General features: G+C 52.5%; 1 protein-coding gene across 6 annotated transcripts in view; it reads right to left on the bottom strand.

The window, feature by feature from the left end:
* The window catches only part of TNIP1 (TNFAIP3 interacting protein 1), a 56,412-nt gene that overhangs the window by 6,965 nt on the left and 24,308 nt on the right, over positions 1-25,139 (bottom strand). For 5 of the 6 annotated variants that reach the window (XM_006150836.3, XM_027772801.1, XM_006150835.3 and 2 more), the window contains 9 exons: positions 23,826-23,911; positions 22,093-22,176; positions 18,894-19,085; positions 14,490-14,584; positions 11,277-11,400; positions 7,740-7,829; positions 5,376-5,441; positions 5,043-5,174; positions 2,646-2,774 (listed from right to left, as the gene is read on the bottom strand). In XM_006150836.3, coding sequence (XP_006150898.1) covers positions 2,646-2,774; positions 5,043-5,174; positions 5,376-5,441; positions 7,740-7,829; positions 11,277-11,400; positions 14,490-14,584; positions 18,894-19,085; positions 22,093-22,176; positions 23,826-23,911 — 998 coding nt within the window. The remainder of the gene's footprint in view (positions 1-2,645; positions 2,775-5,042; positions 5,175-5,375; positions 5,442-7,739; positions 7,830-11,276; positions 11,401-14,489; positions 14,585-18,893; positions 19,086-22,092; positions 22,177-23,825; positions 23,912-25,139) is intronic. The other variant, XM_006150838.3, reaches the window with a different exon arrangement.

Genomic DNA, 25,139 nt, shown 5'->3' with positions numbered 1-25,139 from the left:
TTTCCCTCAGGGCTGGCTCAGTTCTTAGCATCCAAAAAGAAGAACACGTCCTTTTGGGGAGCTCCAGCCTTCTTGACGACTGCCCCGCCTGACACTCATTAGCTCCCGTTGGGTTTTTCAGCTTTGGCAACCCACTCTCACCAAGCCGACCCTACTAGCCCCCACAATTCTGTGGCGAAACTGGATCTTCATTTCCAGAGTATTTTACTTTTCTAACACTGAAAGGGGGCTGAAAGATCACAAAACATGATTTTGGAAAGGAAAAAAAAAGTACCCTAATTTATCACGCTTACAAACTAGTTTCCTTTGTGTCAACAGTGTGTCCTTGAGGCCAGCAGGTGGCGCAGTGGTTAAGGTGCTGACTCCCACATGGCTGACCGTGGTTCAAGTCCTGGACCTGGTGGCTTGAAAATCACACTGGGTGTATATGTGTGTATGTGTGCCCCAAATCCCGGGAGAATGGAGGAGAGGGGATTGCAGCTTGGGCATTCCCCTGAGGGGTGATTTCTCACTTTCTCTTTTATTGTCTCTCTCTGGCCCAGCACATGTGCTCTATGGCAAAAACCTGAAAAAAAGAGAAAAGTGTGCTCTTATCTTCTTAAAAGCTCCCTATGGACTGTTCTTCTCCTTCAGTTCTGTTGATCTGCTACTTCAGACCTCCAGGTCACCTCCCAAGGCTGCTTAGCCACATCACCGCCTGGACGGTGGCCCCCAGATGGCAGGGACTGTCTCCCAGGATCCCTCCTCACAGGTGTGCCTGTCTCACCCCATCCTCCCTTCAGTGAGTTCTTCCTGACATGGGCTTGGTGCCAGGCACTGCGCAAGGTCTGGGGGATGCACACAGGGGAGGACACACACCCCCTGCTACCAGAGGAAGATGTAGGAGGAAGTCTTTGACCATGAGGACATGTCAGGGAAGTGACAGCAGCTGCTGGGACTTCAGTAGCACAGAATGGGGTGACCTGAGTGACTGCAGGGAGGCTCCACTGAGGAAGTGATGCTAAAACTGGCCCTGAGAAGTAAGCCAGGGCAGGCCAGGTGAGGTGCGGGAGGAGCGTGGCACCATTGCGGGCAGCAGCACACACACAGGCCTGGAGGAGTGACACAGGCTCATCCAAAGGCTGGTCACCTGGGGTAGGGGCATGGCAGAGGAGGCAGGAACCGTGACCGTGTCTCCTGAGCCGAAGAGCTGGGCTCGGGTCAGCCCTGGCACCCACGGTTCAGGGGCTAAGGGGCACACCTTGTTGAGCCGCTGGATCTCCTTCTCCTGGTACTCGCGCTGCCGGGTGAGCGGGCTCAGCTGATCCTGCAGGTACTTGACCTTCTGACGCAGCTCTCTGGCCTCTGCTGTCAGCTGCTCCTTGTCGGTCTGCAGGGAACACGGGCTTGGTGAGCAGGGAGCTCTGCGGGGGACCCTGGACTCTGCCCTGCTGCTGTCCAGCCTCGCGCTGCATGGCGCCCCCTCTCAGCTGTCATCCCACAAAGTTCATGTGTACAGCACCTGGGGTCAGCGTGGTAATGCCACTAAGGTCCTCCCTGGAGGAAGAGGTGGTTGCCTTGGTTGAATGGAAGGTCCTGGGTTCTCTCGCCAGCATCTCCGCTGACCAGCAGAGACCAGGGCACTGCTGCAGCCCTCTCTGGTCTAAGCTTACCTATCTGCCATGAGTGTGGGGGCCTTAGGAGGGGCTGGGAGCCCTAAACTGAATGCAGAATTTTATCAGTGAGCCATGCTCTAGAGAGAAAAGCCATCCAGTTTTCACCGGCTTCACACAGAGGTGGTCTGTGATCCACAAGTCCTGGACCTGGTGGCTTGAAAATCACACTGGGTGTATATGTGTGTATGTGTGCCCCAAATCCCGGGAGAATGGAGGAGAGGGGATTGCAGCTTGGGCATTCCCCTGAGGGGTGATTTCTCACTTTCTCTTTTATTGTCTCTCTCTGGCCCAGCACATGTGCTCTATGGCAAAAACCTGAAAAAAAGAGAAAAGTGTGCTCTTATCTTCTTAAAAGCTCCCTATGGACTGTTCTTCTCCTTCAGTTCTGTTGATCTGCTACTTCAGACCTCCAGGTCACCTCCCAAGGCTGCTTAGCCACATCACCGCCTGGACGGTGGCCCCCAGATGGCAGGGACTGTCTCCCAGGATCCCTCCTCACAGGTGTGCCTGTCTCACCCCATCCTCCCTTCAGTGAGTTCTTCCTGACATGGGCTTGGTGCCAGGCACTGCGCAAGGTCTGGGGGATGCACACAGGGGAGGACACACACCCCCTGCTACCAGAGGAAGATGTAGGAGGAAGTCTTTGACCATGAGGACATGTCAGGGAAGTGACAGCAGCTGCTGGGACTTCAGTAGCACAGAATGGGGTGACCTGAGTGACTGCAGGGAGGCTCCACTGAGGAAGTGATGCTAAAACTGGCCCTGAGAAGTAAGCCAGGGCAGGCCAGGTGAGGTGCGGGAGGAGCGTGGCACCATTGCGGGCAGCAGCACACACACAGGCCTGGAGGAGTGACACAGGCTCATCCAAAGGCTGGTCACCTGGGGTAGGGGCATGGCAGAGGAGGCAGGAACCGTGACCGTGTCTCCTGAGCCGAAGAGCTGGGCTCGGGTCAGCCCTGGCACCCACGGTTCAGGGGCTAAGGGGCACACCTTGTTGAGCCGCTGGATCTCCTTCTCCTGGTACTCGCGCTGCCGGGTGAGCGGGCTCAGCTGATCCTGCAGGTACTTGACCTTCTGACGCAGCTCTCTGGCCTCTGCTGTCAGCTGCTCCTTGTCGGTCTGCAGGGAACACGGGCTTGGTGAGCAGGGAGCTCTGCGGGGGACCCTGGACTCTGCCCTGCTGCTGTCCAGCCTCGCGCTGCATGGCGCCCCCTCTCAGCTGTCATCCCACAAAGTTCATGTGTACAGCACCTGGGGTCAGCGTGGTAATGCCACTAAGGTCCTCCCTGGAGGAAGAGGTGGTTGCCTTGGTTGAATGGAAGGTCCTGGGTTCTCTCGCCAGCATCTCCGCTGACCAGCAGAGACCAGGGCACTGCTGCAGCCCTCTCTGGTCTAAGCTTACCTATCTGCCATGAGTGTGGGGGCCTTAGGAGGGGCTGGGAGCCCTAAACTGAATGCAGAATTTTATCAGTGAGCCATGCTCTAGAGAGAAAAGCCATCCAGTTTTCACCGGCTTCACACAGAGGTGGTCTGTGATCCACAGGTTATGAACCACTGACGATCCCACAGAACCTTTCAGCTCTCAGTCTCTTAGCTCAGAGTCCACACAGACATCCACGTAGCATGAGACAGACAGTGTTCTTCTAAAGAGAAACAATAAAGCACTGTGGAATTAAAAGAAAGATCACCACAGTGGAGAAGAAACCATGGAAGGCTTCAAGGTAGAGGCACCACTCCCATACCTAGTATGGAACATAGGGAATGACTCTTAGAGAGCATCAAATTCTAGCCCCGTATGTGGTAAGAAATTAACATCCAGAGAGGGGAGAGGACTTACCTAAGGCCTCAGAGGGACCTAGGGCTAGAACCCAATTTTTTAATTCCATTGCTCTCTCCTCCTTCATGTCAGAGGAAGTGTTTGTAACAGGGGAAAACCAGGCACAGCTGAAATAAACTGTATTTCTATGGCCATAGGTCTGAGGAAGGTCTGGAAACAGACACACGAAATGATAATAGAGGTTGTCTCTGGAGAGGGCCTGGAATTGAGGTGGGGCAGATGAAGTGGTCTCGGGAGACTGTCCCTTGCTCTGTATTGTGTGACCATTTTATACCTAGGTACAACATTGACATCATGTGGGTCAGCAGATGGGTCACGGGGTTCATTTTCATCCGGCCCTCTGTGACCTTTAGTCAATATTCTACCAACTGGCTGCTGAGCTGTTTCTAGCCAGGGATTGCACCGGTCAGGACCTGGGGGAGTGCGTCCAGAGTCCCTGATTAACAGGCTCCAGGATGAAGCACGGCTGTCCCTGCCTCCTTATCTACAGGGCCAGGCTCTGGCTCCAAACGCCCACCTCCCCTGCTGCCAGGGAAGAGCTGGAACATTCCAGGGGGTTATCACACCTACTGAAGTGAGCGAGGGAATCAGACACAGCGCCAGGGTGGCTGGCTGCATGTCACGAGGTGTGGCTGTGCACACATAAGACAGATAGACTGCCCTCCCTAGGCACAGCTCAAGGTAAGGGGTGGCCACGGCCCGCACGATAAGGCCCCTGGGTGTCACAGAGAGGGCAGTGCCCCGTGATGCAATCTGTCGACGATGTCCATTTGGAAGCAAGGCAAAATTAGTCCGTGCCCAGCTCCCATGAGGGGCAAGACACTGTGACAAATAAAAGCTCGAGTCTGGGAGTCAGGGACCTTTCTTTAAACTGCTCCTGGACCCAGTGGGGCCCTGGCTGGTACAGTCACACACAAGGCAGAGCAGAAGCTACTGATTCAGGGGGCCTTTCCTGGCTCACCACGCTCCACCTGGCCCCGAGGGCTCCTCTGATCCCTGCAACCTCTCCTTTGTGGAACTGAACACACCCTTCCCTATTTGTTTCTGTGACGAGGTGTTTAGCCTCTCTTTCCCATGCAGGGCAGGGCTGGACGGTTCACGCTGCATCTCTAGGTCCCATACTGGTAAAAAACGACCCGATGGAAGAATAAAAGGAGTTTTACCTAAGGTTTGAGCAGCCTCCTACCCAGCAAGTTGCCATCACTGCTCAAGAACATTTAACAGCCCTCCTCTACCCCACGGCTGCCCCGCGCCGAGTCCGCAGAGCAGGCCTGCCTGCTCCCTCTACAGGTGCCTGGTCTATAAGACTTCAATTCAACAAGTTCTGAGTGAAAGCAAAATTTGAAAAGCAATGGCAAATCCAGTCTCGAGTTTTCAGGTGGGAAACTGAGGCACAGAGAAGGAAAGTACTTTCGCCCTTTAGCACTAGAGCTAGAACCCTGGTCTCCCAACCCCTGCCCCAGCCCCATCCTAGGCTTGTTTATGTCACTGAGCTCTCCACTGCTGAAGGACAGGGGGAGCGGAGTGCGGGAACCTGCGGTCACACTTGCCTCTTCCATTTCAATCTTGGACTTGGCCAAGAGGAGCTTGCGGTCAAAGTCCCGCTGCTTCTGCTCCCGCTCGGCCTCCAGGTCGCTCACTTGCTTCTGCAGGTCCGCCAGTTTCTGCCGCAGCTCAGTGATCTGGATCAGGAGGTGAGACAGTGTGTGCCAGGGTGCAGAACGGCTGGGATGCGAACGAGGCTCAGATTCCACCGAGCCCCCAACACTGCCCCATCCCGGGGCTCAGGAGAGCCCCCACTATGCACTCAGAGCTGCTGAGAAGGAAGCAGCAAGATGAAGAGGAGGGAACGCCCCGAGCGCGGCCAGGAGCCCCCGCACTACCTTCTGCTCACACTGCTGCTTCATGGACCGGAAATGCTGGTCCCACTGCTTGTTCACCTCCAGCAGCTGTGGGGAGACATGGGGGTTAGCAGGCGAGACTGGGAAGGAACAGGAGCACTGACTCCCTGCTCTCCACACCGGCTGCCCGAGGTGCGTGCAGTGTGAGCGAAGGGGGGCTGCGACCCTGCCTTGAAAGCTCACTTCTCACAAGTGCAGGGTCCCTGAAAGTGACTTGCTGTTATCATCGCGCTTCACTCGAGACGAAGTCAAGATTCACACTAAGACACGGAGACAGAATGCACACCATTTAGGGTACAATTACGGAACACGCCTCTTCAGAGAGCAGCTAGGGCCTAGGTATTCACATGCCACGTCTTCAGTGTTTGTTTTCTTTAAAGAATTATTTAATGTTATTTCTTCTTCTTATTATTTTTTTACATTTACTACAGGACACGTGCATGAGAGAGAGACAGAGAGAAAGAGACAGACAAAGTGAGAAAGCAAGGACTCGAACTATAGTCGGCCATATGGGAGTCCAGCACCTTAACAACCACGCCACCTGCTGGCCCCACATTTTCAGCGTCTTTAATCCAATAATTCTACTCTGAAAAATTTAACCCACAGAAACACATGTGTGTAAACATGCACACATATACATATAAGGCTGATCACCTCAGTAATGTTTGTTACCAAAAAATCCGGAGGCCAACCTAAGCCTAAGAGGTAGGTTAAGTAAGCTCCAATATAAACAGCTAGGGTGCAGCTCTTAAGATAAGGCATTAATACATTTCCTCAGTTCTAGGATGACACTAATTATTTGCTGTCCTCTTAACGTAACAGCAATTCCTCAGGGAAAACAAAAAACAACCCGACCTCCTTAAATAAATAAAACAAGGAGGAAAGGTATTCCGGTTTTAGCAACATTATATATGATAAAAAGCAGGAAGGGCCCAGCTGGTGGCAGAGTGGTTAAGGTAGCTGGATTCTACATGACTGACTACACGGTTCAATCCTGGAGCCAGTGGCTTGAAAAACATGCTGTGTGTGTGTGTTCCTGAAAGGAGGGAGAAAGAGATGATAAGGGATTGCAGTACGACCATTCCCCGTGGGGGAGGTGCCTTCTCACTCTATCTGTCTCTCTCCAGCAAGCTCTTGGGCCCTCTGGTAAATTTTTTTTTTTTTTTGCAAGGTTTTTGCTATAGGCCGTGTGTGCTCACCAGAAATACAGAGAGATAGAGAGACAGAAAGTGAGAAATCACCCCCCATGGAGGGGATGGCCACGCTGCAATCCCTTCTCCATTTTCCTCTCAGGATCTTGGTCGGGCACGCACATGTGCCTGGCTTGAGTTTAAGTCACTCGGTCCAGGACTCGAACCGCAGTCGACTACAAGTAGAGTCCAGCAACGTAGCCATTATGCCAACTGCTGGCCCCCCTCTGGTAAATGTTTTAAAAAAGGAACTAAGAATTGAAGAAATGCGGCATATATTATAGATGTGAATAGATAACCTCAAAGACAACTGATCTGAAAAGAAAAGAAGAAAAAGTAGTGTGTTGAATGGCGTGTATAATTTTATTTTTCTGAGAACAAAGCAAAACTGAGGAATATGCAAGAAACTGTTATTAGCTGTGGTTTTTCTCTAGGAAGTGAGAGTCTTGTTTTCTCCCCCCGTTCTTTTTTATAGTGAGCATTATATTACCTTTGAAATCGAAAAACAAAAACAAAAACAAAAAACCCCCACTTTTCTAACGATACAAAAGCAATCTAGAATTCCATGCACGTGAATCAGTGTTCAAATGTGCTGGAGGCCAGCGAGGCGGAAAGTCGGGGGTCTGGAGAAAGACCCAGCTGTGGAGAGGAGGGGCCTGGAACAAACGCCCAGCAGACAGGAACTGGGCTTCGACCTGGGCTCTACAAAGATGGCCTGGACTCTCGGTGGGAGGTGGGGGAGGAGCATGAGCTCCCTCCCGACGGCCCTACCTGGACTGGCGGCATGGACAGAGAAACCCTCCGCTTTCCACGCCCAATCACAGGGCTTGCCTAACCCATCACGACTCGGTCCGCCATCCAGGTTTACCGTGAGGCTTCCTGAACTGCTCCCTGCCCACAACGATCTTAGGCAGCGCCCCCCCAGTGCCACTCTTTCAGTGACACCTGCAAGCAGGGGTCTGCTCAAGAGAGGGCAGCCCAGAGCAAGGTGGCAGGCCTCCTCCCCGGACAGACGGTTCAGAGGTCACCATGGCAACTCCCTAGGTGATGTGGGTCCAGGCAGTCAGGAGGCCAGGGAGGGCCAAGGAAGGCCTTGTCCTGCTGGTCCCAGGAGGGGAGAAAGGTCGCCCCGAGTGCCACCCGTCTGGCCACCTACCTCAGTGCGCTGCTGCTCCAGCATCCTCACCTTCTTCTCAGCTGAGCCCAAGGCCCCCACCTCCGGGATCTTACCAGCCATCCCCCCAGCCTGGGGAGAAACACAGAGGGGCCTTCGTCAAAGCCTCACGCAAAATATCTCTCACCTACTCACTGCTCCTCTGAGACCTCTACCCTTACGGCCCCAGCCTTCCTCTTCCTCCCACCCACCAGGACACCACTAACCACCCAGCCATGATCATGCCCCCGTCCTAGAAACCCACTGAGAGGATTATTCCCCTTCTCTGACTCACAGTGGCTGCTACACCACCTTCCTTCTCCTTGTCCCCTGCCCACAGCCACCTGCCCTGCTTCGGCTCTCTCTAGGGCACGGCCAGGCACTCTCCCTCCCCACACATGCACCAACCCTCCTCTGGCCTAGAAGATGAGAGTTAAATATTTTTCAAAGTTTTACACACTTTTATCAAAGTTAGTCTATAAAACATTGATTTAAAAAGCACTTTTGAAAAAATACAGAGACAAGTATAGATGCATATGTATGTACGGTTAGTACACACATCCCTCCCAGCTCTGCCCTCGGAGGGCCTAAAGCAGTGATACTCCAGCCAGAGCCCCCCAGAGCCCACAACTTGGTTTCTAAACACCGTCCTCTAATAACCAGAACCACTTCTCCTTGGAGCAGGGAAAACATATGATGCCCTGGAGCATCTTATAGTGCCAAAAGATAAAGAAAAAAAAGTGTTCAAAATAATAATAATAATAACAATAACAGTAATGTTAATAATTAGGGTATGTCAAAAGGGCATAGGAGACAACTTGAAAAAGCTTCCTATGGCCAAAGCTAGAACAATTAGAACAGCAAAATAAATCACAAAAGTATTGGAATATAAACCACAGTATAAAATAAATATCATTTGAAGGAACCAGCAGTTAGCGTAATGGCTATGTCGCTGGACTCCCACGTAGTCAACCGCGGTTCGCGTCCTGGGCCCGGTGGCTTAAAACTCACACTGGGCGCGTGTGCATGCGTGCCCAAGATCCCAAGATGAGAATGAAGGAGAAGGGATTGCAGCGTGTCCATCCCCCCTGGGGGGTGATTTCTCGCTTTCTGTCTCTATGTCTCTCTGTCTGTCTGGCGAGCACACACGCCCTATAGCGAAAAAACCTCTCCAAAAAAATACATAAATAAAAATAAAAATATCATCTGAGTCCATGCTGACAGACTGAATACGCAAATAAAGCAGAAGGGACAGCCTTTCCTTACGGAAGAACTATCATTAGTACAGGCAGAATGAACGAGGCCGTGCAAAATCACCACTGGGATGCCACAGCAGTAACTGCTGCAGGTGAGACCCACCGTGGATACTGGGTCTCCACAGTGAGTGAGCGGAAGTGTATGGAAAAAACAGTATCTGCATAGCTTCTCAAAGACGAGTGCTTATTGATTAAAAAGGGAAAATGAGTCACTGTACTGTGGAGGAGCTTGAGAGACACCTGACCCGAGTGAGAGCGGTGACGAGTAGTAAGACACACTGACGTCACGTACCCTGATCTGACGCCCTAAGAGGGGCTCAGCCCTCGGCACGCCCTGATATACACAGACATCGCTGCTGGGAGACTCGCACCAGCATCCACAGCCGCAGTCTAGCCGTGAGAACACATCAGGTAAGCCCAAACTCAGGATCAGTCTACGAAACAACTGGCCAGGATGACTCAGAAGTGCCAAGGTCAGGACAGATAAGGAGTGATGAACCGTCCCAGCCCGGAGACCGGGCAATCTGACAACTGAATGCGATGTGGGGTCCAGGGCTCAATCCCAGGACAGGTAAAGGGCACGAGTGCACCGCTGGTAAAATGTGAATCAAGTCTGCAGTTGAGTGAACAGCACGAGAGTTAAATATTTTTACTCCTAGCTCTGACCACTGAGCCACGGTGACGGAAGCCAGGATCATTGGGGGAGCTAGAGAAGGGGATGCAGGAACTCTGGACTCTTTCTGCAACTCTGCTGTAAGTCTGAAGTCATCTCAAAATAGAAAGATTTCATTTTCTCCACATAGGAAGTGCTGAGGTGAAACAACAGAACACAGCAAGAAGCCCAGAAATCAGGCACGACTCTGTCCCCAAGCTCCTCCTTGATGCAGGCCAGGACTCTGCTCCGGGACCCCAAGCTCTCTGGGCCACAATACGATGTGATCGAACAGGTCTCTCTCTGCAAGGCCTGTGCGACCTCTGACATCCTGCAACCCTGTCACCATGGACTTGGAGTCTACTCTCTGACTCCAATTTGTCCCGGAGCCAAATTCTCTCTGTTCTCAGCCTTCTTCCCATTCTCCTCCAGACTCTCCAGAGGCTTGGGGTGGGGTCTGGGGCTGAACTTGTGAGGCTCGAGTGCCCCCAAGAGGCGAAGGTCTGTGAGTGCACATCACAGCACGTGCATAAAGTGGGGCGTGCAGGGGGTGGGGGTGAGGGGCCCTGCAGTAAAATCACAGGCTCTGAGAAAGGGGAAGGATGGGCCTGCCCTTGAACCTGCTGCCTCTCAGAACAAAGCTATGCTCTGCAACAGGCAACAAAGGGGAGGAAGGAAGAGGGGAATGCCAGGCTGGGAGGTGCACCCTGAACCTCCACAAAGAGGACTGAGGGAGCCAAGGTGTCACACGACCTTTCCACACCTGCCACTGTAGCTATAAAACGGAAGAGTCCAGCCCTGCCTACCTTACACACAGAAAGGAGGCCCAAATAAAACCATGGATTTGCAGGTCCTGGGACAACTATATGACCACATCAAAAAAGGAAACTAAGTTATTAGGATAATGGCTACTATTATGCAGGTGCAGTGTTTGCAGAAGACACTGAGCCCTACTTTGCAGCTATTAGGCCCATTAAAGGGGAAAAACCTGTTGGTAAGGAGCTGGGACCCAGCTCTGCAGAAGGCTGGGACTGCAGTGGGCCAGGGAAGTGGGCCAGCTTTGCGGTATGGCTGGAGCACACTAAGGCTGGCCAAAGCCCTCCTGAGTCCATCAGAGGAGTCAGGGGTGCAATGGCAGGAGCTTACAGAACCCCAGAGGAGCTTCCTCAACCCCGATTCTGCCAGAAATCTTACAGATGGTAAAATGCCTTTCGGGAGCTGCCTTTTACAGAAAACCCTGACAAGCTGACGTGGGTTTAGGAAGATGATCAGGCTGAGTAACGGACTCATCACCACCTTCTATGAGAAATGGCGCCACAGAATGGGAGCTGTCTACCCTGAAGAAGAGAAGGTTTGAGGGGGTCAGGCAGACACTGTTATTGCCGGTAGCCTCTGAGCACGTGTCCCTGGAAATGAGATGCCCCAGAGGGCTGAAGGCAGAATAATGGCTGAGGAGTGGAAGCTCCAGGGAGAAGGATGTCAGGTCATGGTAGGGAAAAGCTCTCTAGCACCTAGAACCTTCTACCAGTGCAACCATGTGCAGAAGTGGGAGGCTCACTGGTACTGGAAGTGACGGAACAAGGGGGGTGCTGACACTCAGGGGTGCTACAGAAGGGACTTCAGACCACATACCTGCTGCTGCCCGGCCACACCCTTCTTGCCTCCGCCTTCCATCTTCGGTGAGCCTGGCTGCCCACAGGGCCCCTCTTTGTTGCTGCCGCTCATCAACAACTTCTTGAGCTCCATATTTTCCTCCCTGGGTTGGAGGCAAGCAGATGTCACGATGCTGGCACTGGGTGAGGAGCCCATGGGGCTCTCGACCCACTGTCACACAAGCTGCAGTTGAGTTCTGACCTGGAACAGCCAGACCTGGAACACTGCCTCAGGGAGAACCCGAAAGGGCATCCTTAAACCACCGTTCTGGCCATCTGCAGGCTTCCCTGGGAGTCTCTGATCCTCGACAGCTGGGTTTCCCCAAGTGCTAGGCATCCATAGTCAGGAGGTACTTGGGATACACCCTGGCACTGCGTGAGATAACCCTGGACCACATCCTAGTGCACAAGTTACACCTTCCGGTCTCTGTGTCGGGCATGGCGGGAGTCCAGGCTCGGAGTTAACGTCTGAGCACCCTCTGGTCCTTGCCGGTCTCCCTTGCTCACACAGGAAAGCAGGCTGCAGGCTCAGGGCCTGCGGTGTGCAAGGGCGCCTTGCTAGAATTTAACAGCTTTTCCTTTTCGCTGTATTTGTTTTTAGAGTTATCTTCCAGATATTAAAGGTAATTTAGGGGACCAGCAGATGGCATAAAGGTTATATAGCTGGACTCCCACATAATTGATCACGGTTCGAGTCCTGGACCCGGCAGCTCAAAACTAACACCAGGCATGGGTATGTGTCTGCCCAAAACCTCGAGAGGAGAATGGAAGAGAAGGGACTGTGGTATGGCCATCCCATCAGGGGTGATTTCTTGCTTTCTGTCTCTCTGGCGAGTACATGTGCCCCCTATGGCATAAATCTCTCTCTAAATAAAAAAAAAGTAATACAGTTTTGTGTCAACTCCAGTTAAAGTTTCCTCTATAACAATGTGAACTAAAGCTGAGTCAAAATGAAGTAAAATCCTAAGGAAATAATCGAGCAGTTGATATAGGACTTGACGAAAGTGCTGATCGAGATTCAGGGTGACTGAAATATGAAAAATATTTCTTCAGATTCTATTTTCCAGCTGGGTTTCCACTTGGTGACAGAAAAACCCAAAAGCAAAATAGCTTTCCCAAGATCAGAGAGGGATGTGTCCCCTCGCCTTGTAATCTTTCTTCCGGTGTGGCTTTTGGATGCATGGAGGGAGTCACAGTGGCCATAAATGTAGCCATCCAAAAGTAAATAAATACATGCCAAACTGGTCCACCGATGCAGCAGTTCACATCGCTGTGGCCACATTTTACAAGTTTACATTCCTCCACTTCCTGTTGGTTCTAAGAAGCAACAGGAGAGGGGAAGAAAATGAAGTGGCAAGTCCTGGCTACAACACAGCCCTGTCCTGCATGTATCTGAATCCCGTGAGACCCTACAGACAGTTCCATCAGTTAGACTGTCCAGGACCCCAGGAACTATTGCCACTCCAGTAGAGCTGGTTCTTGATGAGACACTGAAGCAAGTCCCTGTCTCTCTTTGGGGCTCAGCCTGCCCTCTGCACCATGGGAAGTTTGCCTACGTGATCTCCAAGAGCCCTCTGAGTTCTGACAGTTAAGATCAGTGTTCCTCGTGACCAGCACTTAGAATAATGGCTGTGTCGCTGGACTCCCATGTAGTCGACCATGGTTCATGTCCCGGACCCGGTGGCTTAAAACTCATGCCGGGCACGTGCGCGTGCGTGCCCAAGATCCCGAGAGGAGAATGGAGGAAAAGGGATTGTGGCATGGCCATCCCCCCTGGGGGATGATTTCTCGCTTTCTATCTCTGTGTCTGTCTGGCAAGCGCATGCGCCCTATAGCAAAAACCTCTCCCCCACCAAAAAAAAAAAAAAAAAAAAAAAAGATCAGTGTTTCTAGGGGGCAGCAGATGGCGTAGTGGTTATATTACTAGACTCCCACATGGCCAACCACGGTTTGAGGCTCAGATCAGGTGAATTAAAACTCACACTGGGCACATGTGCATGTGTGCCCAAGATCTCAGGAGGAGAATGAAGAAGGAATTGTGATGTAGTCATCCCCCCCCTTCCGGAGGGGGTGGTTTCTCACTTTCTTTCTCACTGTCTCTGTCTCTCTGCAGTAAGCGCATGTGCTTTAAGGCAAAATCCATTAAAAAAATGAAAAAGATGGGGGCCAGCAGGTGGTGTGGTGGTTAAGGGCGCTGGACTCCCACATGGCCGACCGTGGATCAAATCCCAGACCTGGAGACTTACCTTCTCACTTCCCCTCTCTCTCACTCTGTCTCTCTCCGGTCAAATTAAATAAACAAATAAATAAAGTTAAATAAAATAAATCTTAAAAAAAAAAGAAAAAGATGAGTGTTTCTCCAAGTGTGATCCTGGGCCCTCCTACATCATAATCAGAGATCCCTGGTGAAAGGTGGATTCCTCATCAGAATCTCGCTGAACCAAGATCTCAAAGAGGAGGTGAGGGCAGGAGTGTAAACTTGTAATGCCTTCGCTTAACCCCCAACTCTCAGTGATGAAGGTGCGCAATGAAGTCTGAGGTCCGCTGGTTCAGGTGAGGGCCCTCTGAAGCTCTCAGGAAAACAGAGCAGGACAGGATGGTGACCAGCAGGGGGCAGCACAGTCCAGGGCCAACTAGACAACTGCTAGGCTAAGGCGGCAAGTTCCCAAGGAATAAGTGAGGCTTTCGAGGATCTCTATAAACAGATGCTCCCCAGGGTATTAAAAGAACTAGAGAGGAAATACCAAAGAAGCCAAGGAGAAGGACCTGGGGGTCTGACTCCTCAGAGCCCTGAGACTTTTTTCTTTTTTTAGAGAGTTTTTTTTTTTGCTGTAGGGTATGTGTACTCACTAGAGAGACAGAGGGACAGAAAATGAGAAATTCCGGCCCCCACCACCACCCAAGGGAGATGGCCACACAGCAATCCCTTCTCCTCCATTTTTCTGGAATTTTGGGCGCACACACACACGCACGCGCACACACGTGCGCATGTCATGCGTGAGTTTCAAGCGTCTGGGTCCAGGACTTGAACTGCGGTCGGCTATGTGGGAATCCAGCAATATAACCATTATGTCATCTGGTGGTCCCCAGAGCCCCGAGTCCTTATGCCAGAAATCAGTGCTGTGTTCCGCCCTCCTCCTCCTCTGCCCACCCTACTCCTCACCCCTTCCTTCACTGAGGAGCCTGGACTTACCGCAGTCTCTCAGCAGCCTGATCCCGCTGTTCCAGGCCCTTGTCTAGCTTGGCCTTCAGAGCCTCGTTCTCCTTCCGAAGCTGCTCACACAGGGTCTGCAGGGCAGAGGGGTGGACAGAAGAAAAGGTAAGGTACGTCCAAAATGTGTGTTGATACAAAGGGCAGGGGAGAGGCTGCAGCCACCCCGGGCCCCAACTCCAACACCTCATCCCCTTTGCCTGGCCTCACCCTAGTCCTTTCAGGACTGCAGGAAGCTGAGTCACTATGCCCACCGAGTCCACAGTGCACCCTCTTCCCTGGGAGTCGGCTGTGAGAACGCCTGACCCAAAACTGGGCCTTCCGGTCCTCCAAGTCAGGGAGCTCTGTCCCTTCCCCTCCTCCTCCTCCTTTGCTGTTCCCACTGCCTGGAATGCACCTCCCTCCAGTCTCCCCTAGCCAACTTCTCCTCCTCAAGTCTTAGTGTAAATGTCATCTCCTTAGAGAAGTCCTCCCTGCCTCCCACCTCCGCCCGTTAGGTCACCCCCATTACCCTCGCTCACAAGCCCCTGCTCTCACCCTTCTTAGTACTGTGGCCAATAACGCTAAGATCTGTTTGAGCTGCTGTTTCTAACAGCCATTCCCTCACTCCTACTAGTCTATGAGCTCTCAGAAGGCTGGGACCCCTCTAGGCTCTTGTTTGCAAGATCCCCAGCTCCAGCTCAAACTCAGCTGAAGGAACACATGACTGAATGGTGGAAGGAATGAATGAACAAATGAACAAGCGAGTTCCTGGATGCCTGGGTGGGGAGCTGGCGTGCACAGTGTGGGAGGCTCCACATTGTCAGATGGAAAGCTGGGGACAGGGCATTTGGTGAAGCGTCACGAAGTCCCTGTGGAGTAGCTCAGGCTGCATGTTAGAGACTCAGCCCCCTCCTCTACCAAATGGAGACCACTGCTCTGCCTGACTCCTTCACAGGGTTGCTGTGAAGGACAGAGAGATTGCGAGTGGGAGTGCTCGCCAACGGTCACTTGACAAGTGAGGACTTGGGCTGGCAGTGCTGGGAGGTTGGGGGCCAGACCCAGGCCTCAGCAGAGGGTGGGGGAGGGAGGGTGCTGGCTGGCCACAGGGAGTATGGTGTTGGTGTCGGTATCAGCATGAGGCTGTTTGACCTTTCGGTGGTGCTCACTGAGCACCTAACAAGTGCCGGGATGCCCAAGTGCTTTGCCATACACGGCCTCACTGGTGCCTATGACTTCCCCAAAGCGAGGAACTTCACCTCTACTTTGAAGACAGGGAAGCTGACATAGAATAATTTGCACCAGGCCATCTGCTCCCTTCTGCTTCCCAGGCTGGCAGCATGTGACTAGTTCTGGCCAACCAGAGGAGTGCAATAAGCTCCACCACCCCCCTCATCCTGGGCCAGCTCCGCACAACTCTGCTCTCCTCTCCCCTGTGTGGGCCCATGTGGAAGCTTCCTGTTCCAGCACACTGGGTGGGGGTGAGACAGAAACCGGACCCCATTTACAGGTGGACAGAGTGGCTCCCCCACACGCAGAGGGACAACTCTTCTCCCATCACACATTCCTTTGATCTTGGATATGTAAATCCTGTTCTTGAATAATTCATGCCCAAAGAGCTTTTAGACAGAGACTCTCCTAACCTTTGTACCCACTCTAATTAGAATTGGACCTATTCAGCATGTGCCCCTCCCTGCGGTGAGCTCGGTTTGTCCCTTTTCCTGAAGATGGGGAGCGTGGGCCAAGTACCAGAGTCTCGCTGTGAGTGTGGGCCCGATCACCACTGCGCCCCCCCACCCCACCCCGTGTTCCTGCATCAGTGGGGCCTCTGCAGCCGGGGGCTCAAAGGGGAACTGTGAAGAGACAAAAGCAACCCCTGCCACTCAGAATCGCAGGAAAAACTGTTATGTTATCCAAGGAGATTTCAGAGTTGTCTCCTTCCTTTATGGGAAGGAAAAGTTTCAGGAAGGCTGAATGGAAGAAACAGCCTTAAGTGGAGGTTTTTTTTTGGGGGGGGGGTGGCCAGACAGTGAGGGAGCCAAGGTCGAAAAGACAAAATTACTGCTAAAGTTTCCGCAAAGCCTAAGAGAGCCCAGGGTTGCATCCAGCCTTGTAGAGTGAACCAAGATGCATATTAATAAATAAATAAGGAGGAACCGGATTAATCTACCTCCACCCAGAGGCTGTATAAACACCTGGGAGGCCATGGCTGGGCAGGGCCTCCAGGGACAGAATGTCCTAGTCACTAAAAGAAGGCCGGACAAAGCCTCTCAGGCTGTCCCACCTCCAAGGCTATTTCCTTGGAGTCTCTGGGCTGGGCACAAGTCTGCCAATGGGGAAAGTCATCAGACCTCTGCCAGGAGGGGAATGCATGCTCAAGCCCCACCTAGAACCTAAGTCCGACAAAGCCCTTGCTGACTCAAATATAAACTCCTCTCCACAGGTCTTCCTTGGCAACGCATTTTCTGGGATCCCTCCCTTCCTGGGAGCTGTTTTCCCTCCTTTCTCTTTCAGTTAACTCCCCACTTTGCTATACCTACTCTCTGTGTCTGTGACTCTAATTCTTCCTGAGCAGTTCATTTGCTCACTGTCTAGTTCATGCACTCCTTCCCCAAGTGTGCTCTAAGTGCCAGGCACCAGGATACAACGGCGAACACAACAGACCAGGGGCCTCCCCACTCATGGAGCTTGTGTTCTCGCAGTTAGTACGAGAAGCAAAATCAGCAAATAAACCACCCAATAAAATAAAGTGATCACACCAGGTGCGTGTGTGTGTGCGTGTGCCCAAGATCCCGAGAGGAGAATGGAGGAGAAGGGATTGTGGCATGGCCATGCCGCCTGGCGGGGGGGTGTTTGCTTGCTTTCTGTCTCTGTCTCTCTGTTTTTCTGGTGAGCGCATGCACCCTATAACAAGAACCTCTCCAAAATAAAAAAATAAATAAATAAAATGATCGCAAACTATAAGAGCTAAAAAGGAAACAGGTGCATAATACAAAGAAATAACAGAGGTTGGCAGGACCCTTTTCCTGAGGCCAAAGATCTACTGCATCCCCACCATAAAGGCAAAGAGCTGATGCCCTGATGTCACCCTAGACACTGCACCAGGTTCACCTTCCCGGGGCTCGGCCTGTACCCCTCCCAGCCTCATCCCATCTGAAAGAGGACCTCTCTCTCTCAGCCTGACACTCCGGGGCCACCAAGGTGTGCTCCAGTCACTTCTCCAGCAAGCCTGCCCTCAAGAGGGATGCTTCTCTGCACTACACCTCCCCAGGCCACATCTCCACCATGACACTCGGTCTGTTCTTGTCAACTCAAGCCCTACCCAAGGTCACGAAAGGTGGACACCCTGCCTCCCATCAACTGGGCACGTGAATGTCTCAGACATGAATGCGGTGCAGACCGCTGGCCGGCACGGGAGGCCTATAGGGAGGACAGAGACTTAAGTCGTAGCTGTCACTAAGGTAACATGCTCCTGAGCAGGTCCTCTCAGAGCCTATTTTGCCATCTTCAGATTGTCACCAATCATACATAAACCCTTCCCTGCTCTCAGAGCTCTCAAGGCAAAGATCCCCTGCCCAGCGGGGATGACTGTCAGCATAGATCCCAGGGGAGACCAGTTTTCCAGCACTTTCTGTGTTCCAGACTGTACGAAGTACTTCACAGCCGTTGCCTCATTTTATACAGCAATCTTGAGAGAGAGGTGTTCCTAGTTCATGTTACTGATAGGGACGGTGGGGACAGGGGGATAAGTGACTTGTCCAAGGTCACATGGCAATAAGAAGTCACTGCTGAGACCAAGGACCCTTCAACTCCAAGGCCTGGCCTGGCCTCACAGGCACAGCTGGCCATCCCCACGGCACAGGGAGGCCGTTAGAGAAATTCAATCAGGAGGCAGGCTGGGATGATGATTCAGGGCAAGGGCTCTGGGACAGGCAGAGGAAGGCCCAATCCCAGCTGCACTATATACCAGCTGGGTGACCTTAGGCAAAACAAATTCATCTTTCAAGGGCTGTTTCCCGACCTGTGACGTGGGGACAGGATGGTTCTTACCACCGGGGTCAGGGGACACAACACAGAAGGAGCAGTCTTGTTCCTTCACTGCCCTGACCCTGCATGCGAAGAGCAAAGGCGGGGGTGCGCCCAAACTGCCCATGTCCACTCGCCCAGAGGGTATCCCCCACCAGGAAATTTGCATCGCCCACCCCGTATTTCCCCACTTCCTTCCTCTTCCTCATCCCTTCCCACAACTTCCCTACCTTGCTCACCACCCTGAACGAGAAGCCCAAAGTCTGCCCGCGACACAGCCCTCAAAGTCCCCACGGCACCTGTGGACTCCTAAGGAAGGTTGGAGGATGAGGAGGGGGAGGCAGGACTGCCTGTGCCTGGGCCCCCCCATGCCCCCCTCACCTGCAGGATGGAGGTGCGCTGCTCATTCTTGTGCACCTTGGAGGCCAGCCGGTTGAACTCCAGGGCCATGCGGCCCAGGTGGGTGAAGAGCTGGCTGTGGTCGGGCTCCTCAGCGCACACGCTCAGCGTGGTCTCCAGGCGCTGCAGGTGCTGCATCAGGTTGCTGTCCTTGTGGGCCAGGGGGCCCAGCTCCTGGTGGAGGGAAGGGCATGGAACACCCTTCACTGAGCAGTCTCCCTCAACTTCCCCATTCCTCATGACTCAGTTTCCCCCTGTGAGCCCAGCTCAGCTAGGGAAATTCTCTAGTTACACAGGTTCCTGTTGGGGTGACTCACAGGGCAGGACTCTCAGGCCACTGCTGGCTTTGCGGCAGTAGAGCAGCTTTCCTCCCACACTCGGCCTTGCTGGGCCTTGATCTCATGTGCAAAGTGCACGCACACCCCTGGCCTAGGGATCTCAGGGGGATGAACTGGCATGAGCCAGTAGCCAGGCAAGAGATGGGCCATGTCTATCTACATACATTCCTGCATTGTTTTAGTATTCGCTACAGGGCTCATGCACTCGCCAGACACAGACAGCACTGGAGAGGGGCAAGGCCACGGTGTAATCCCTTCTCCTTCATTCTACTCTTGAGATCTGGGGCACACATGTACATGTGGCCAGCATAATTCTCAAGTCACTGGGTCCAGGACTCGAGCCACACAACTGGCCATGTGGGATCTAGTACCTTAACCTCAATGCCACTTGCTGGCCCACATCCCTGCATTTTTAGCTCAGCTAGCCATGGAGCCATGAGTTACGTCTATACATCTTATCTGGTTTTTATTTTTATTTTTTAAAGTTTACTTATTTCTTCCATGAGCAACAAAGAGAGGGAGAGAGGGGAAGAGAGAGGGAGGGAGAGACAGTACCCCCGATAGGGTCCTGATGGCACAATCCACCCCAGCCTTCAGCCAACCCTGGATCATGGGCACATGTGTGCCAGGAGTACTGAGAGAGGACTCTAGGACTCTGGAGTGGAACTTGGAATCTTCCCACGTGGGACTGCCTTGCGGAACATCAAGTTTTCCCTCTGTGCCACCATCTGGCCCTCTACATGTGTCTTCTGGGGAAATGGTCCAGGCTATCACCAGCTTCTCAGATAACCAGGCTTGAAACAGGTCAAGAATCCCACCTATAGGTATTTCAAAGAATCCCAACCTCATTCGGTTCACCCTTGTGAAGCGTATTGTGGACAAGATGGTCCATTCTACTGAGAGCTCTCCTACCAAAGCTCCTGCCCTGGTTAGGTCAACGCCATGCCCAAGGACACACAGGGCTCCCCTACAGCAGGCAGCATCAAGCCCAGTTCCCCTGGCAGGCATCCAAGCCCCCACAGCAGCAAGTCCCATCCTAGGTAACATCCGGCAAGGTTCCCCCACCTCCCCTGCCTGAGCCCATGTGCACCAGGGCTGGTCTCTGGCAGTGCCCCCCTGCCTCTCAAGTCTCACTTATCATTCCCTACCCTGCCCATGTTTCAGCTCCAGCAGGCCTCCCCAAAGCATTGCGGGGAGCTCAGGGTTCAGGCTAGAAACCACGGTACAGGGAGAAGGAACTTGCCCAGAGCTGTCCGGTGAGTCAGCAGCAGAGCGAGACCCAGAACCAGGACTTCCTGACTCACAGTCCAGCGCTCTCTGCCATGCTGCCCCACTTGTCTACTCTGTAGCAATGGCAGTACCTGTGACCACAGCCCAGCGCTCAGGGGCTACCCATTCCAAATCGCTAGGAACTCCTCCCTGCCAGAGACTCATTCCCCCACTGCTGCTTTCCACGAGGGATCGGAGGTGGCGAGTGTGGCTCTGGTTATGGTTCATGAAGTGCTTCCAATCCCTGTGATTTCTCCAATGACCTACAAGCTGCCAGCGGGCAGGGGGCTGTCTTGTCTCAGCTCAGCATTGACTAGCACACTGGAGGAGGAGGACGTATTAACGAGAAAAAGTTACTCTGAATGAGGACCTTGCATCCTTGGCCAGCTCTCAGAGCACTCAGGAACAGACAGGTCAAGGGACATAAGGTCCCAGGAGGCAAAACAAAGAGAACCTTCCTAAAACTCGGAGTTCCTGCTAAGTGTGAGGCGCTTCGCACTGAGGGCGGACTTGTATCAGCTGACCACCACTCGATGGGACCCTGCATGGGCACTGGCAGATACACGAGTGACCAGTGAACCGAAAAGCCATGTTTGCCAGCCTAGGCCTTTGTGAAATGAGACAGGAGGAACCAGAGTATCAGTGAACAGTTAGGCTATGTATGGTTTACATATAACAATAAACAAAAATAAGTAAATAGCACTGGTCCTGTGACCTGATGGGTCAGGAGAGAAGAGCCCACATGGTGCCTCGACTCCTAGCCTCAGTGACTTGCAAAACATGTCAGCATGTGTGTGAGTGCCCAAAATTCCAACAGGATGGAGAAATGGAGGAGGGACTGTTGTATGACCATGCCCCACTGCTAGATGCTTTCTCCCTCTCCGTCTCCCTCTCCCTCTGGCAAAGGCATGCACCCTCTGGCAAAATTTAAAAAAAAAAATGGGGCAGGGGGTTAAATAAATAAATAACTTCAAAATGGGAAGGGAGGAAGAAGGAAAAGTAGTTACTTATGACCTTTGAAAGTGTTTCCAGACCTTTCACAATGGTTCTTTATTAAAAAAAAAGAATGGAGGAAAGACAGTTGTTGTAAGGTGTAGAGTGAGAATGCTGGACTGACGCCCCAGGTTGGAAGATAGTGTGTGTGTGTGTATGAATGGAAAATTCACCCTCCCACCTACCTGTGTGCCCTAAAGGGGAGCCTGGAGGACCAAGATCTGCACAGACAGGCAGTCACCTGTCTTAAGCAGCCCTGGGGCTTTCTGACTCCTCCAGCTCTCCCAGACTGGGAGCCCACACACCCCAGGGGCTGAGTCACAGTGTGCGGAGGTGCCCAGTCCTAGAGGCTGATGGCTCTGGCGAAACGCCCAGGCTTTCACAACTGTTGGGGGCCATGTACACCGAGCTGGGGAAGTCACCAACTTTGGGATTTGCCTATGTGAGTGAGAAGCACCCACAAGTGCTCCTGAGTGACTCCCCAGGTACCCAGGGGATCTGAGTGGCCCTGAGCCTCTCACCAGGGCAGGTGACTGAAAGCTAGAGGAAGCAGCAGGACACGCCCAGGACTGTCCACTCACCATCGTGTTTCTGGGGCTGCTGCTGCTCTCTGGTGGGGAGTTCTGCTCCTCAGAGGGGACCACTTCAAATTCAGAGGAGGTGCCCTGTGCAGAAAGGGGGTTAGGGGCTTCCTAAGAGAAAAACACCTCAGCCTTCCTCAGGGGTCCCCAGTTGAGCAGGGAGGGTGCAGCAAACGGGACAGAATCTTCTCCCATCCAGCTCCAGCAGGCAGCCCACCATGTGCAGAGAGGAGCCACCCAGGCCATGCTCCCGGGACAGTTACATGTCAATGCACATGAGCCCACAATCAGGATCCCAACAGGATCCTGACAAGTCTGCCATAACCATGTGATCCAAGCTCAAGTCCCCTCCATGGCCGGTTTCCTTGTCTATAAAATAGGGATGTTGGGACCAGCCAGTGAAGTTGTAAAGGCAGCTGGATCCCACATGGCTGAGTGCGTGGTTCGAGACTCAGACCCAGTGGCTTAATAAATACGCCAGATGCATGTGCATGAGTGCCCAAAATCCCTAGAGGAGAAATGGAGATAGGATTGTGACATGGCCATGCCCCCGGGGGGGTGTTTGCTTACTTTCCCTCTCTGTCTCTGTCTTTCTCTGGTGAGTGCACATGCCCTCTAGCAAAAAATCTTAAAAGTTATATAAAAAAAAAAAGAGAGAGATGTTGGCCTAGATGACCTTGAACCACAAATACTTTTGGACCACTAGCACTTTTTTTTGTTCTCGTGAACTCCATTATTTTTCAAAGCAACCCATGGAGTAGGTTAGATGGTTATACCCTCCAAAGGGGTCATATAGTTAGTTAATACAAACTGACACCGAACCCAAGACTGTAGACCCAGCATTCCTGTGGTGGCACCAGAGCTGTCTTCCAGGCCCAGGTGTCACTGACTGGTCCCACCCGCCATGGCCACGGCCAAGAACGGTCCTGGGCCAGCCTGCCAACGCAGTCCCAGAGCTCCTGGAGGAGTGAACATCTTCAAAGATGAGTCCACACCTTCTCAAATTTACTAAAATGCAGGATTGCCAAGGAATTATAGATCTGATTTTTTTTTTTTAACCCCATTGGCCATTCCATGTAGAATTTCCTGGTTGTTGAACTGGTGGGTCAATGACCCATCTGAACCATCAGCCGGCTCTGGGATTCCCACTGAGTGTGATCTAGAAAGATGATTTCAGTCTCGTCTCCTGGCAGGGGCAGGAAGGATGGGAGAAACTCTGTGCTCAGCTTCCAGGTGAGGCTCATGGCCACCCGACTCTGGGGCTCTGCTCTAGAAAGTCCCCCTGAGTCCTCTACATTCCCTACTTACCTGTGTGACCTCAGAAAAGGCCCTTCTCTCCCCGGACCTGATCTGGAGGATAAGGATGCTAAACCACACATCTCCTGGATCCCTTCCAGTCCTAGGACACCAATGAACACACTTCTCAAGGCATATCTGTGGGTGGTCTTTGAGACTCCTTTGCAAATACGGGCTCCATGTCATATCCATCAGTTCTCCCAACACTGCACACACTTACAGTAATGCAGACTAGCAAATGAGAGAATTCTTGTGGGACCTGGGGTCTTCCTGATCATTTTTACTATGGCTTTCACTTCCAAATGAGGAAACCAAGGCCTCAAAAAGCCCGAGACTAACTTGCTGAATATCAGCAGCGGGTCAAAGTGCAGTTTCTAGGCCCCAACCCATTTTCCTCCCAGGTAACCTTCAGCTATGACTCCAGAGATGCAACTTACGCTGGATGGAGGTTTCTGGACTGGTGCTGGCTTGTCGCTAGGGCATGCTGGGACAGCAGGAGATGCTGGGACATTGGTGTTCTCTCCTAGAGAGTCAAGAGAGGATGGATAAACAGACCAGGAAGGGGAGGGGCCCAAATACCACCCTCTCTATGACAGCTCATGGCAGGAGAGTTTTCAGAGTTCCCCACTTGAGTCTGGGAGTGACAGGAGGCAGTTACGCCAGGACCAGGAAGCCTGAGAAAACGATGTTCCCTGGAGCAATGGGGGGCAGAGACTGGGCAGAGAGACCATCTTCCCTGGATATACTGGGAAACTCGCCATGTGACAAATCCCACTGTTCCTTGCTATTATGGACCAGCCTCAGGGATGACAAGGACAACAATTTACAATGGATAAAGTTTTTTCCTTTATATCTATTTTCCTAGCTATTCTTGTGACAGTCCTGTATCCCATTTTAAAGGAAAAGTAACTGAGGCTTGGGAAGGTGGCCCACCTGCCTAGTCACACACAGCCAGTAACTTCAACACCAGGACTCAAACCTGGCTCTTCCCCCTGACTCCCTGGAGCTCTCTCCAGCTGCAGGGAACTTCTTTGAAAGTAGCTTCATGTCTCATTCAGGTGGACCTGACGCCTGTCAGGGGCTCTCAACACAATGCTGAGTGGACCCCGAGATCGTCACTCCCCACATTGTCCATTCAGCAGGTGTCACCACTAGCTGACAGAGGGCTGTCACACTGACCTGGGCTGAGACCTCAGGTGGAATGTGAAGCCCATGGGTGGGGATCTTTTCCTCCCAAGTCCCAGACCTTGCCCTGGACTAACAAATGTGTTAGCGAAATGTAGGGTGACCACACACAGGACTCTGGCCCTCAGTCACAGTCACCCTTTCCTTTAACAGGTAGTATCCCTTGGGAACCAGCAGTTGGCATAATGGCTATGTCGCTGGACTCCCATGTAGTTGACTGCGGTTCGCGTCCCAGACCCGGTGGCTTAAAACTCACGCCGGGCGCGTGTGCGTGCGTGCCCAAGATCCTGAGAGGAGAATGGAGGAGAAGGGATTGCGGCGTGACCATCCCCCCTGGGGGGTGATTTATTGCTTTCTGTATCTATGTCTCTCTCTGTCTGTCTGGTAAGCGCATGCGCCCTATAGCAAAAATCTCTCAAAAAAAACCCAAAAAACAAAAAACAGGTAGCATCCCTAATCTTGCACTGAATATACATTGCAGCAGGCTAACCTGCAAGTCCTGACTTTCCCTGGGCCTCAGCTCCCCTAACCGTAAAATGGAAAGGGGAGCCCTTTAACTTCTATGT

The sequence above is a fragment of the Tupaia chinensis genome, unplaced genomic scaffold (genome assembly GCF_000334495.1).
Source record: "Tupaia chinensis unplaced genomic scaffold, TupChi_1.0 Scaffold000301_1, whole genome shotgun sequence".
Classification (NCBI taxonomy): domain Eukaryota; kingdom Metazoa; phylum Chordata; class Mammalia; order Scandentia; family Tupaiidae; genus Tupaia; species Tupaia belangeri.
Note: the sequence above shows the minus strand (reverse complement) of the source record. Positions and strands in the feature narration are given on the sequence as shown.